At 32.5% G+C, this 14,301-nt stretch overlaps 1 protein-coding gene across 1 annotated transcript; it reads right to left on the bottom strand.

Annotated features, from left to right (window-relative positions):
* Positions 1-1,689: 1,689 nt before the first annotated feature.
* Positions 1,690-5,004, bottom strand: LOC18101103 (mitochondrial outer membrane protein porin 2). Its single transcript, XM_006380547.3, has 7 exons — positions 4,659-5,004; positions 4,514-4,581; positions 3,905-4,015; positions 3,730-3,816; positions 2,412-2,620; positions 1,969-2,277; positions 1,690-1,810 (listed from the first exon to the last, which is right to left on the bottom strand). Exons 1-6 carry the CDS (start codon positions 4,705-4,707, stop codon positions 1,971-1,973), a joined length of 831 nt encoding a protein of 276 aa, XP_006380609.1. The 5' UTR covers positions 4,708-5,004; the 3' UTR covers positions 1,690-1,810; positions 1,969-1,970.
* Between the last annotated feature and the right edge of the window lie 9,297 nt (positions 5,005-14,301).

The raw sequence follows: 14,301 nt of genomic DNA, 5'->3' as shown, positions 1-14,301 counted from the left end.
GCCTGAATTTCAGCGTCTTTTTCACTTTGATCCTTAGTTTCAGATTTATGAAAATTAACCTTCAACTGACCATTAAACTTTCAAATCTCTTCAATTTCACCCCTGATTTCAATCAATTGGGTTCCCAGAGGTCGGTGTCTTTTTCAAAATGGTCTTTGGCTATGAATTTCTTCAATTTAACCCCTAATCCCTAATTGACCCAAAAAGACTTTGATTTTTTTTGCGATTTTACCCCTGATTTGAACCAATTGACTTTGTAAAAATTAAGTTTGGTCCTCTAAAGTTTCAATCTTTTAAATTAAGTCTAAATTAGACTTTCAAACTTAATTTTTCACCAATTAAGTCCCTAATAAAATTAATTTGACCTATTTAAAATATAATTAAATCCTTGCACCTAATTAAATCATTTAATTGAACCCAAATTAATTATTAAACATAATTAAATTTTTAATTTGGCCCATGATTAAATCAAATTGCCCTATTAAAAATCTTATTATGTTTCTAGGCTTAAGTTTTATGCAAATTCATCCAAAAATCATTTAATTTGATCTTGAATTCACATTGTCTCTCTAGTTTTGGTACAAAGGGGTACAATTAGGCTTATAATTTGTTCAAAATCTCAGCTTGATTTTTCTGTATATTTGAAATCCTTCACAGCCTATTTTTTCCAAAATGTCAGTCTTCTTGCTATTATTATTATTTATTTTTTTATGGGGAGGGAAAAAAGGTAAAATTTAGGGAATAACTCAAAAATAGATTATGACAGGCCTTATGTTGGGTCACGAGACTTTGTTTGTTTATAACTTAATATAAAATGTTAAAAGTAAAAAAATGATCATCTCCATACACCTCTAGGTTTATAAAAGTCTTCTAAGAGTTTATCATATTTCCATCATCATTAATATTATATATAAGGAATATTTATCCTTCATTAATATTACATGTAAGGGATATTCATCCTTTATTAATGCTAGTAAGAAGAAATGACATTTCAACCTCTTATTCAAGCAACATGACAAAGTTCAGAGGTTATATATATCCTCTAAGTCATCCAGGTAAAGAATTCACAATTTTTCTATTATCTTAGTATTCATACTCTTATTCTTATAGCATTTATCATACATAAACAAATATTTTTGTTTTTAGAATTTAGAATTTATTTTTTTATTTATTGTAATTTTTTATTAAAAATCATTGATTTTTTAATTGAGTGTCTTTAATTCTCATAAAAAAAAAAGACCAAACATATGATTACTCTCTGTACAAACTTTCAAAAAACCGTTATTCCTGCGCATATTAAATTTTATAACATTGCATCTATGCTTCTATGAAGAATAAAAGTAAAGTGAAATGGCGTGCATTCTGTTAAGAGAGGGAGAGAGAGAGAGAAGGGACAAAAGCACAATCGGATGATGGATGCTTTGATAAGCACTGTAGAGATAGCTTGTTTCTTTTTTCGAGTTAAGATAAATCCAATATTTTTCAAGAATAAATCCAGATCTGGTTATTATGTTACAAAACAAAATAAATAAAGTAGAGAATATTAATATGAGATCGCAGGCAAGTCCCACTCTGGGGTTCTGATGGATGGTTGATCCATTGCAAGCACCCCTAATGCTAAACGCAAATATAATATTGCAGAAACAAAAACATGAAAACTCAACTAAAATGTCGGCAACTGGATCACTCTTAGAGAACAGCCTCCACTGAATTATGAGAAACGGATCATAAATCCAATTAGCAAAAACCCCCATCAATCCAAAATTAAAGTTCTCTGCGGAAGAGAGCAGACTACAAATGCCTCCAAAACCTACAAATAAAGGAACTAAACATCAATTCAATCCATCCATCAGCCATCATATTCCTAGAAATATGTTTGTGTGGAGCTACTTATTAACACTCCTTTCCAAGTGCCGTCCAGGAAAAAATATAAGAAATGAGAGTTGGATTAGACAACTGGCAAAGAACCTTTAGGGCTTCAGAGCAATTGCCAGCCCAAACCTGGGACTTTTGTCCAAGGCCTTGGTATCAACCTCACTAGAGATTGTCAGCACTGACTTCGGTATGACCTCATGTTGCACCAATGCCCCAAGTTTCCCGTGGCTGTTGAGCTTAGCTTTCACCACCGTCAGGTGATCAACGGGAAATGACCCTCCAATAGTAAGAGTATTCTCATTAGTGGAAAACCTTCTAGTGATCTCTCCAGCAACAGCACTCTTTTTCAGCAGATCCAGATGATGCACGTATGATGCTCGTAAAGAATCTCCCTTGTCACCTCTGTAAGAAGAGAGCAGCTAAGTAATTGGTTCAATACATATCACCCGTCTTTTCAATATCTATATTTTTTACCAGACTTTAAATAGATAAAATATCTAGCAGAGTTGGCATGCCAACGCGTCTAAGAGGCTTACAAAATCAACGAAGCATATGAATCAGGTTTGGTCACACTAATGCCAGCAGTGTACTTCGTGAAACTACCCAAAGTAGTATCATAGCCTGCCTCTGCACCAAAAGCAATTGTTGGGGTACCAATGGTGGCTGTAACATCAATTGCTGGAGATTGATTCAAAGCAACAGCTGTGGTGAAACTTGCACGATCATGAAAATATTGAACCTCCAACTGCAAAATGCAGGGCAGAAACAAACTATAAAAAGCCATTACCGTCATTACAAACAGGGCCAGATTTGCATGTAGATATCAGGTTGCTTGTTGCCGTCCTTCACCCCAAACCAACAATACAGGCAATATTATCACTCTAATCAATAAAAGAATTCTCCCTCGTATACCTGGATACACGTATACCCCAGTCAAGCCCCGCTGCCTCCAAAAGGGATTGGCACAAGAAACAATTACCCACGCCCTCCTACCAGGCACCCGAGAACAGCCCGAGCAGGACGGGGACAGCATGGGCCGAGTCTGACCAGATGGATGCTCAGCCCACGGGAGGAGAACCCCTTCCCTTTTGGGAACATACCCAGTCCCCGCCTGGAAGGACCTGACATACCACCTCCCTACCCTTTATCCCCATGCAACTTGTCAAGTCTTGTGGTTATATAAAGAACAAGAAGGTTCAGGGTTCAGGTTCAGGGATTTTTCCTCTTTCCCATATCTTTCCTTTCCTCTTCACTTGGTTTTTCTTCTTTCATATATCTCCTCCCTCGTGCTCTAACTTAATCATCGAAGGATCCGCACACAATCAGAGAGACTCGTTTTACAAGTACACCAGCCACCTTCCCCACCACCAGTCAACTTTCACCTAGTGTCATCTCATCCTTGGAGCTTCATGACTTCATCACTTCCTTTATCATAAATGTAGGAACAAAAACCAAAATCACCAATGAAGGAGATACTTGATCTTGAAATGAACAAATCAAGAGCGACACACTTGATCTTAGGAAAGCTTAGTTTATTTTATTCAATGATTCAACAAATGTCTACGTGATTATTTATATGCACCAAAACAAATAAAATAGGAAAAACCTAATAAGTCTTTATTAAAAAAGGAAACTAAAATCCTAAATTACCTCCTAAATAACAAATTAATATTCCTCAATAATAAAACCGAGTTAATATTCCTTAATAATAAAATCGAGAACAATCACACACTATAGCAATTCTCATTGTTGCCCTTCATTCCCCATCAATAATTCAGCATCTATTTCAGATTTTCAAGTATTTACTTTTTGAGGTGTTCAAGCTTAAAAGATGCCAAACTCCTTAGTTCCTACCTTGCCAGAGTTATAGTCAGGAAATTTGATGGAAGCAATGGTCTTAGTTGACGGAAGGAAGTCGGTGAATGTCAAGGTTGTTGATATCTGTCCGAATGAAATGATAAGGTAAGATGCTTATTTGAAATAGGGAATTTGCAGTTTAGTGTTTTAAACAAATGAAGAAGCAGCATACATTGGATTCTGTGTCAATTTTAACATCAAATATAGTGTTCTTGTACATGTAGAGCGCAGCAACATCCCCAGTTGATAGCCCTCCTTTCTTCACAGCTGATGATGTGAGGGCCTGAAAAACAGAAAATAAAAACACAAGAAGGAGCAGATGTTAAAGTTTAAGAGACGATGGATCTCAGCACCACTGCATTTGAAGACCAAAAATGACTGATTGCCTGACATTTAAGAGTCATTCAAAAAATTAACGACGGGTCATGAAGTTGAAAGACAAAACCAAAAACAAGTAGAGATTGAAAATGATCCGTAAGGCATTAGAGGGTAGCCAGAAATCCATGCATCAGTCACACGATGCTAGCAATAAATAATTAACATGAGACCACCCATAAGATAACTCAGAACAACCAGTTGCATTAGAAATGCTACATGGCTCTTCAATACATGATTGGATTTCACATTAGTAAAGAAATGAAATAAACTTCATTTGAACATCTGAAGATCATTGCTATTGTTAAAACACTCTCCTCAACAGCATCGACACAGAGCTTGATGCCCAGACACTCAAAAGGACCACAAAATTATATGTACATAGATATGACAAAAGAATACATACCACTCCAGCATCGCTGAAAGTAGAGACGCTAAGTCTCTGATCAGAATTGTAATCCTTGGTCAACAGATCTACATAGCATCAACAAATCATCACCATCAAATCAATGATTCTGATTTTCTTTCACAGATAGAAATTGACTGATTACCTTTGGCTTTCTTGCCGATATCGGCGAAGAGTACAGGTCCTTTGCTCATTGCGACACTGGAGCGACACAGAGAGATCTCTCCGCCCTTTGTTTTTGGTTCTGATTAGAGAGAGAGATATAGAGTCCGGTGAAATGAAGGAAATATTTTGGCCCAGCTTCTTCTTCTCCTCTCTTTTTAACTGGTGGTTACGACTACGGTATTTTAGAAAATCTCCGAGTTCGATTCTTTGGTGATAGCTGTTTTTAGCACTTAATTTCAAATGATCGATGATGTGGGTATCATAGATTGATTATAACCATCACAATTATTATAATTACAATTATAATCAAGAATTTAGTGTTCATGCTTCCGGCTTTCGGTGTAAATTACACTTGTCAAACATTTCTTTCAATTGCGTTTTTTTAGCTATCTTCACGTGTTCCACTTCTACATGCTTCTTTAACTTTTTCGTGAACAAAAAAATCAAAATACTAAGAAAACGGAGAAAATTAAAAAAAAAATAATTGAAAAAACTGAATCGTAAAAAAAAATCAATTAAACCAATTAAAATTTTGAAAAAACTAGCTGGTTCGATTCGGTTTCGGTTTTATAAGCCTAAAGCCGAAAAAAACCGAACCGAACCTAACCCAAACCGAAAAAAACCCGAGACAAACCGGCAAAAAACCGAGCCAAACCGAAAAAACCGAGCCAAAATAGAAAAAATCAAGCCAAACCGGTTTGAAACGGTTTTTGTCCTAAAAAACCAAACCGAACCGAAACCGATCGGTTTGAACCGGTTTCCTTTTTTTTAAAAAAAAATTTAGTTTGGTTACTTTTTTTTTATAAAAATCGAACTGAACCGAAAATGATCACCCTTAATTTTTAGGGCCTTGTGAATTGGTATTCTTTTAGATACGTATTTGAGTCCATTCACTTTTATGTTAATTTTTTTACCTAACTAGACAGGTTTAGTAATCAACAGATTATCATAATATGTCTTGAAGCTTTTGAAGGGGAAAATGATTTTTGAAATCAGTTTGGGTTGATTTCTAGGGTTTTGAAAAAAAAAATTGATTTACTACTCGCAATTAAAATTGAAATGATATCACAAGTAAAGAGAAAATAAATGGATTAAAAACGGAAAATTAAATCTTGATTTTTATGAGATTTTTTGTTTGTGAAAAGGAAAGAAGAAATCACATGATCGATCAATTGTAGGTCAATGATATGTTGTTTGTGTGTTTGCATTATTTTATATACAATGGTAAATTGTATTTTTATCTTATTTTAAATTTTGTCTTAACTAAGGATGTAAATTCTATTTTTTAAAACTATAAAGGTAAAGTGTAATTAGATGGGCCATAGTAGTTTCCCTAACTAAAATGATTGAATGATAAAATAATTGAATAATAGTGTTTAGATTTCTTGAGTAGGCCTCTTATTTGGTTTCTTAGGAAAACTATCAAACCTTTTCCTTTTATTGTCTTTACTGGAAAAACTTTTATTAAAAAAAAAAACTTTATCGTTTCTTTTGATAAATACGTGTAAAAAGGTCTTAAATCTTCTTGTATAAAGAGGAAAATCTTATATTATAGCACATAATAAGAGATAAGTCTTGTTTGTTGAGACAAGTGAAGTGATGTTCATCATGTTAGTGTATATGTCCTATAGTCAATCGGTTGGTTACACGTGAAATTGACTTTATTTATGTAAATATATTTATTTTTAATAAAGATTTTATTTATCTTTAATATCCATCAAATATTTAAATTAATAAATTTAGAGTAAAGATAAAGTTCTTGGGACAAAAATATTTTGCAAAGAAAATTATAAAGTTGTTATGATTATGTTATTTCTATTGCATTAAAGTATTGTTCCTAAAATATTAATAGTCAATGCTTTATTAAAACTATATATTAATTAGAGTTGCTGAGACTAATACATATTATATACTTTCATTTATGAAAAAAAGCAATTATTCTCATAAGTTAAGGTATGAGAGATACCTAAAATTAATATATAGATGCTTGTTAGATGACATGTACACTAAACTGACTCGTGTGAGAATTTCATATGAAGAGATCACTTGTGTCTATGAAAAGATTCATGTGTTGGATGTGTAAGTGGTCCTTAGATTTGCGATCACTAAATTATCTTATATAGGGAGTGTTATGTTTTGATCTTGTTACATGTTATCCTAATCAAGGGTAATAAACTAGCAGCTATTTGGTATACCATGAACTATATAAATATATTTAAATAATTAAGAGAGGATTCATCACCCTAAGTGAATTAAAAAAAAATCTTTCATTTGATTAAGGTGGAATGAGATTTGAAAAGAGTTTCAAATCTTATTCAAGAAATTAATAACTATGGTGTTGAGAACACACATGATTTGACAAAATAGTCATATTTCATACTATAATATCTAAATCGGAATATTGTTGATGAAAGGATAATAATTACACCGACAAACTGGTTACTAAAAGGTTAAATCAAATCACTTGTGATTTTTTTAATATTTAAGGGATCATGATAGGTTGCTAGACATTGTATTGGATCTTCAAATATAAATCAATCAATTGTTGAATTAATAATAAATTAATTTTATTTAAGATTGTAATTTATATTTGGGTCACCCTATTAGGCAACCTAATGGGTCATACACATAAGAACCATTGATTAGAAATTAAAACAGAAAGATTAATTAAGTGTGACTTAATTGTAAATAAGTTTTAGAAATTAAAACTAGAGTGCAATTTATACAGGGAATCATAATTATAGATCTAAGAAAATCAAATAGGGACTTAATTGAATCATTTTCTAAAATTATCTTTAAATAATATATGCAATATTATTCATATGGCAAATTGATATTTTTTTCATTTATAGGGTTTTCAAGTTTCTCTATAAATAGAATGTTATGCCTCTAATTTTCTATGTAGTAAATAATATAAAAACTATGTAAGTTATAGAACACATGAAAAACATAAAAGAAAAGAGTTAGCACCCAAAGACATAGCAATCTCTCTTTCCTAAAAAGATTAAGGGGATTTCTCACTGATAATTTGTGTAGATTACCATTAAAGGCTGGGCACTTAGATGATTTGTGGTTTGTAACAAACTAGCCTTAAAGAAATTATTCAAAAATAAAAAAATACATGATCTTTAGGTAATCTTTATAAAAACCCTAAGTAACTCTAGATCTGTAACTCTAGATTTGTCTAATAGGATCCTTAAGACTCCTTAAAAAATTTAAATTTACAATTTCTGCTACATATATGTGTTTTGAAAAACTCAACACATCCATCTTAATAATTTCTTCCATTCTTTTTAGGTTATCAAACTAGCCTTTGTTCATAACATAATACATTGGACAAATTGATGTGCTTGATTTTTATATGATTTTTCACCTACTTATACTCTTAGTTTTATGCTAGTTTATCTTAAATATTTCTATTCCATATAGTTTTTATTTATTTATTTTTATTTATATATAGGAAGAAAGAAATTCATAGAAGCTCATTTTGAAGCCAATTAAATAAGAAAATCAAACTTAAAGAGGTTGTGTACACGTTCTAGGAAAGAAGAGAAGGAAGGAAGTGAAATTTTCTATTGTAAGAATAAGAAATTTTCCTAAAAGAAATTTCAAGAATACATCTCGGTAAATCAAGCATAACTTTCTCTAAAGTTATCATAATTATATAATCTTGGTGTCTAAGGAAATATAAGAGAAATATCTATAACTCTTATGTTTATAACTCTCTAAAAAAAAAGTTATTCTTATAGTGAAAATAAGGCTCAAAGTCAAGGGTCAGAATTTGCTAGTTTTGGAAGGAAATCAAGAAAAAAAAAGATTTTGGACTAAAAAAAAGAGGAGATTAAGGGGAGACACCACGACCAAAGCTAATTAAAAATGAGGTTCTTTTCACCATTGAAACTAGAAAAGAAGAGGAAGGGAGGACTAGAGAAAACTAGACATAACTGTGAAGTGCTTCGTCAACCGATTTCATGCAAACGAGTTTTATTCTTCTCATTAATTTTCTTTTGATGTATTCTAATAAGAACATGGGTTTTTCATATTCGTTATGAACTAAAGTTTTTTTTATTTTATTTTCTAGGGTTTTTATGTTGTCTAGTTTTGATTACACAATTTAAATTCCATGTTAATTTATTTTCAATTTCTTTCATGTTGAGTGTTTATCCTTGATAGTATTGCTTAAAATTTTCTAGCCAATTATTGTTTGATCTAATAAAAAATAATGAGACTAAGATGTAATTTATGATTATTGGAAGCTTTCAAGACTAGACACCATTAGCTAAACGAAAGATAAAGATACTTTAACACGATTAATGTGATTTTATTTATAAAAAATTCAAAGAACTTAATGAATCTTTAAATAATTAAATTTACATAGAGATATGTTGAATTATTAGGTAGATATATTTTCAATATTGTTCGAGAGAAAACATTGAATAATTAAGGGGTCTTTTAATAATCAACATGAGGATTTTGAATATGATAATAAGGAATAATAAATTGTGTAAGATTAACTAGATGAAATCATAAGGTCTAGATTTATTTTTATTATCTCTACAACCTCAAGCTTTATTCTTTATTTTATTTATTTTATTTTTTTCAAACAATTTAGGTGCTCAATTTTATATAATTTTGGTTTGATTTCTAAATAGTAATTAATTTGATAAATTTCAATACTTAATAACATAATTAGTCCTTGTGGGTTCGACATTCTTTTCTTCACAAAAACTATATCACTTCTTGCAATTTTGTTTACTTTCAAATATTATCACACCATAAATCCCAATTATAATGTTATAAAATGAGGATTATATGGCTCACAAGAACAATAGTTATCTCGAGACACTAGATCGACCACTAGCTTGAAATGTAGATCCTTACATATGGGACTTTGTAGAGATGACTATAGAGTTTTATTATCAAGGCACTAGGATCTAGCTTAAAAGCCTTGGGTTCAAGAGTCAAAAATTGACTATGAGTTGGGTTTCTAAAGAATTTAATAATGACAACTAGATGATTGGTCTTGCATATATAAAGTTTTGAAGTTGGGGCCTAGATTAGTAATTAGTGGCTAGTTGTAGTACAAAAATTAGTCAGGGGATTTAAATAAGTTTTTTTTTTTAAGTCTAAAGGGGTTTCATTAAGGAGAACTTAAAATCATTTCATAAATCTTAAAGAGGGTACATCTCGAATCAATTTTAAGCCTTATTGTTATCCATACTACCAAAAGTCTGGGAGTAGGGTTAGGGTTAAGCCTAGTAAGATAAAAATAATGATTTAATGGCCCAAACCTAGTACAATCAAGGCTTTAAGATGGCTTTTAGGCATGATAAGTTGTTATCGTAGATTAATTAAGAACTATAAGGTTATAGCTTGCCCATTAACTAAATTATTGGAAAAAAAGGCTTTTAGTTGAGATCACCAATCCAATAAAGCCTTTGATAAGTTAAAAAAGTTGTGACCCACCCACCGGTATTGGCTCTGCCTAATTTTTGTAAGTCTTTTGTGGTTGAATATAATGCATCATGAGAAAAGGTATGAGCTATCTTAATACAGGAAGGAAAATTTATCTTTTATTTAAGTAAAGGCTTTAAAGGGAAGGAGTTAGGAATGTCAAACTTATAAAAAAGAGCTTTTAGCTATTGTAATGTTTGTGTAGAAGTGGAAATTCTACCAATTAGACCAACCATTCAAGATTAAAATTGATTGGCATATCCATAAACACATACTAAAACAAAAATAAGGAATCGTAGTTTAATAAAAGTGAGTTTCTGAGCTTTTGAAATATGATTTCATAGTGGAATACAAGGTAAATAAAAAAAACCTAATAATTGATGCTTTGTCAACAACACCAGCAAATTTGGTTGTTCGAGAATTATAGGCCATTACATTCCCATTAGTTAGTTAGGTAGAGGACTTGAAGGGAAATTATACTAAATATTTAGAAGTCCAATAGATTTTCAAGTAAATTGAAAGAGACTCCATGAAGACATTTAAGTCCCAACTACAATGTGAAGTTCTACTTTACAAGAGCATGATTTATATCAGTAAAGAATGTCCTCTCAAGCCTGCTATCATAAAATACATCCATGATATCCCATAACAAGTCATTTTGGTTACGAGAAGGCCTTTAAGAGAGTTAGGTGGATTTTTTTAGATAGGCATGAGAGTTGAGGTAAAAGACTACATTAGATAATGTGATGTGTGTCAAAAGGATAAATAGGAAAACACGAGACCATCAAGGTTATTACAACCTTTTCCAACTTCATAAATGCCATGGTCATCCATCTCTATTGTCACACCCGGACATCATGGCGATCAATTAAAAATTATCACTCAATTGGAAAAAAAAACAGATATCTGACATCTTGTTCTTTTATGGGAAAATGTCTTGTTCAAGGAGTCGCCACCTAGTATTATGGTCACTAGGAACCCTAACTGGTCAACAAAGATTCTATGGTACGAGACTGGTTACGCAAAAAGGAAGATGTTATCACCACTTAAGCATCCTCCTAAGGCAGACTGCATTGCTGGTTTTGTCTAAAATTGATAAGAATTTATTCTTCTTTTTCCTTTTTTTTATTCTTCCTTTTATGTTCCTGACTCTGGCGTCAGTGAACAATTCCTACGAATATTTCCAACTCTGGCGTTGGTAAATATCGCACAAATCCAAAAAATATGATACTCCTGACTCTGGCGTCAGTGAATATTTTCGCGAAAATGAATTTGAAGAAGAAATTTTCTATGTCATTTTTTTCTTATTTATCCTTTATTATTATTTGCCCTTTTTAGACGGAAGTAAAAAAAAACATTGCACGGCATATTTGCATTTAACAGTAATAGTCCACAGATTGAGCACATCTACAAAAAATACAAACACAAAGAAAAAAAATAAAACAAAGTGCGAGGGGCCCACAAATAAATCAATGAAGGCCCTAAATATTTTTGGAATTTTCTGTTATCGAAAAGGGGTTCGTTTGGTCAAATATCAAATTAGAATGGGCATAAAAATTATGGTCAAGGCATAAGGGTGTGTTTTGCCAAGCACACTCTTAGCAAACACAATTTGAGTCAGCTAGGCCTAAAGCCCAGACTCGGCCCACTTTTTTTTTTTCTTTTTGGGGCTGGATCTAGCCCAGCCATGCGTGAAAGGTTCACGCATGCATGCAACAGTAAGCAGTTAATTATTTTAGCAAGGAAGGAAGGAAACTTACCTAGGCGTGCGGCTACTGGAGGCGAAGTCGAGGGAGACTGGGCTTAAAAAATGAGGTTGAGGGGGGCGGGGGCTAGTATAGGGTTTGCCGCCCCCTTCCTTTTTTATGTTTCTCTCTTTTAGGGTTTCTGGTAATGGCCTCCTCTTGGAGTCTTTTCTTTTAGGGTTTCTCTCCCCTTCCCCTTTTTCATACCCTGAGATCTGTATTTATAGTGCCAAAGTCTCTTCGCGTGTGAGAAACCAAGTTTCAATCAAACTCATTCTCTTATTTGAAGTTTGAATTTGATTCAGAATCAAATTTGAAAGCGGATAACTATCATTATCTTGAAGATAAGGATTATCTCGAAGATAGGAATTATCTTGAAGATAAAGATAGAATGACAAAAGCACATTGTAGTCCTTAATTTTCACGAAAGTTGACAAATCACACTTTTTATCGAAATAAATCTCTGATCTTTTAATTTTTCATTTTAAACCCTGTAAAAATTAAATTAAAAGCCAAATGGCCAAAATTGGGTTACAACATCTATGAACTTCATCGAAGGGTTACCCCTATCCAATATGTATTTGGTAATCTTAGTAGTGGTAAACTGACTGACAAAATATGCCCATTTCATGGCATTGGTCCACCTTTATGTAGCTTCCAAGTTGGCCCTAGTTTTCTTATAGACAACACTGAAGTTACATGGACTTCTTGAAATTATAGTGACTTATAAAGATCCTATTTTTACCAATAAATTTTAGAAAAAGCTATTCAAGGTTCAAAGAGTGAATTCACTAATGTCTACTGCCTACCACCCATAAATAGATGGTCAAACTAAGATAACTAACAAGACCTTAAAAAACCATCTACGATGTTTTGTAGGTGATAACCCTAAAATATAGTCTAAGTGGTTGTTTGGTAATGTAGTTGCGTGTGAGGTTGAGAGCGAGCCAAAAATATGTGTTTGGTTAAGTTAAAACTTGGTTTTGTTTTGGTGGGACCCACTATAAATTGAGACTGCACCCAAGGTTTAACAAAAGCAAAAAAGTTGAGTTTTGCAAACAGCAGCTCACCTTAGTTTTTTAATTATCCACCGACAAACCAATTTAGCCACAAAACACATATTTTTGAAGAGAAAAAAAACCCATTGGAGGAATGTCAAACTTCCTAGAACCTCGACGATTCCTCTAGAAACAGAGGAAAAATAAGAAGGACCGTTGTCCATCGGCCAAGTAGCTCCCTCAGTTCACCACCGGCCTCCGTCGTTTTGACCGCCTGCCAAACATCACCGCCGCTAGGGCAGCCTGCTCCTCCCCTTCTCCTTCTCTTTCTCATTTTTCTTCTTCCGCTGCATTTCCCCGTCTCCACTATACTGTAAAATGAACAATGGAGAGCATCTCCACTGTTTATAGGCCAGACCGGATGCGACCCAAACCTAAATGTATTGGACCGGGTCCGACCTAGTAAAATAAAAAAAAATCCAAAATTGTTTTCTAAAAAATCCTTTCCTAAAAAATTTGTGATTTTCTGGCATATTTTTCCATCAATTTTGCATAATCTAAAAACCATAAATATCATAACCAGTTTATGATCATCCATTAGGGTTTGACCAAAATATCAAAAACCTTTTTCCAATCTTTTTTCTAGTGTCCAGACGTAAACTTTAATATTTGTGGGGTAAAATTACACGATAAAGTACACCCTTAGATATTGTGTTTTATTCAAAAAACTAGTGTTTAACATTATTCAATGGCACTACATAATTACATTAGAAAGAGATCGCATGATGACGTAGCATTTGTAAAATTTGATCGCAATTCCAATTTTGTTTCTAATGATATTTTACCTGATGTTATTGCATACTCAGAAAGTCATGGAAACTGTAGTTTTTGTCAGATAGATTTCGTACATGATGGATTGTAGATAGTTTAATGGAACAATAAAAAATACTTTATATAAAGTATTGTTTATTTCATGATGTAATAGCAGTAGTTAAATCTACAATATTTCAATTAAAAACCATCAATATTAATATATGTATTTTTTAGTTATTTTATAACCTCAATTTGAAAAGCATTATTAACCAAACACGTTAAACTACTTTTTGTTCAATCTCAATTTCAATCACAGTTTTAACCAAACATATATTTTACCAAACCAACCTCGACCAAAAGTACTTTTTATAAAACAATTATTTTCAAACCACAACCACAAAAGCTACCACAATACCAAAACATCCTAAATGGTTGATAACAGCAGAATGGTGGTATAACACCAATTATCATTTTCCCTACAAATTTCTCATTGTGAAGCTCTATATAGGTATAAGCCTCTTACTTAATTAACTATATTTTAGGGACTACACAAAACCAAGTAGTTGAGGAACATCTCAGGGACAGATCCATAATCAAACAGAACATCAGAGCT

The sequence above is a fragment of the Populus trichocarpa genome, chromosome 7, assembly GCF_000002775.5.
Source record: "Populus trichocarpa isolate Nisqually-1 chromosome 7, P.trichocarpa_v4.1, whole genome shotgun sequence".
Classification (NCBI taxonomy): domain Eukaryota; kingdom Viridiplantae; phylum Streptophyta; class Magnoliopsida; order Malpighiales; family Salicaceae; genus Populus; species Populus trichocarpa.
Note: the sequence above shows the minus strand (reverse complement) of the source record. Positions and strands in the feature narration are given on the sequence as shown.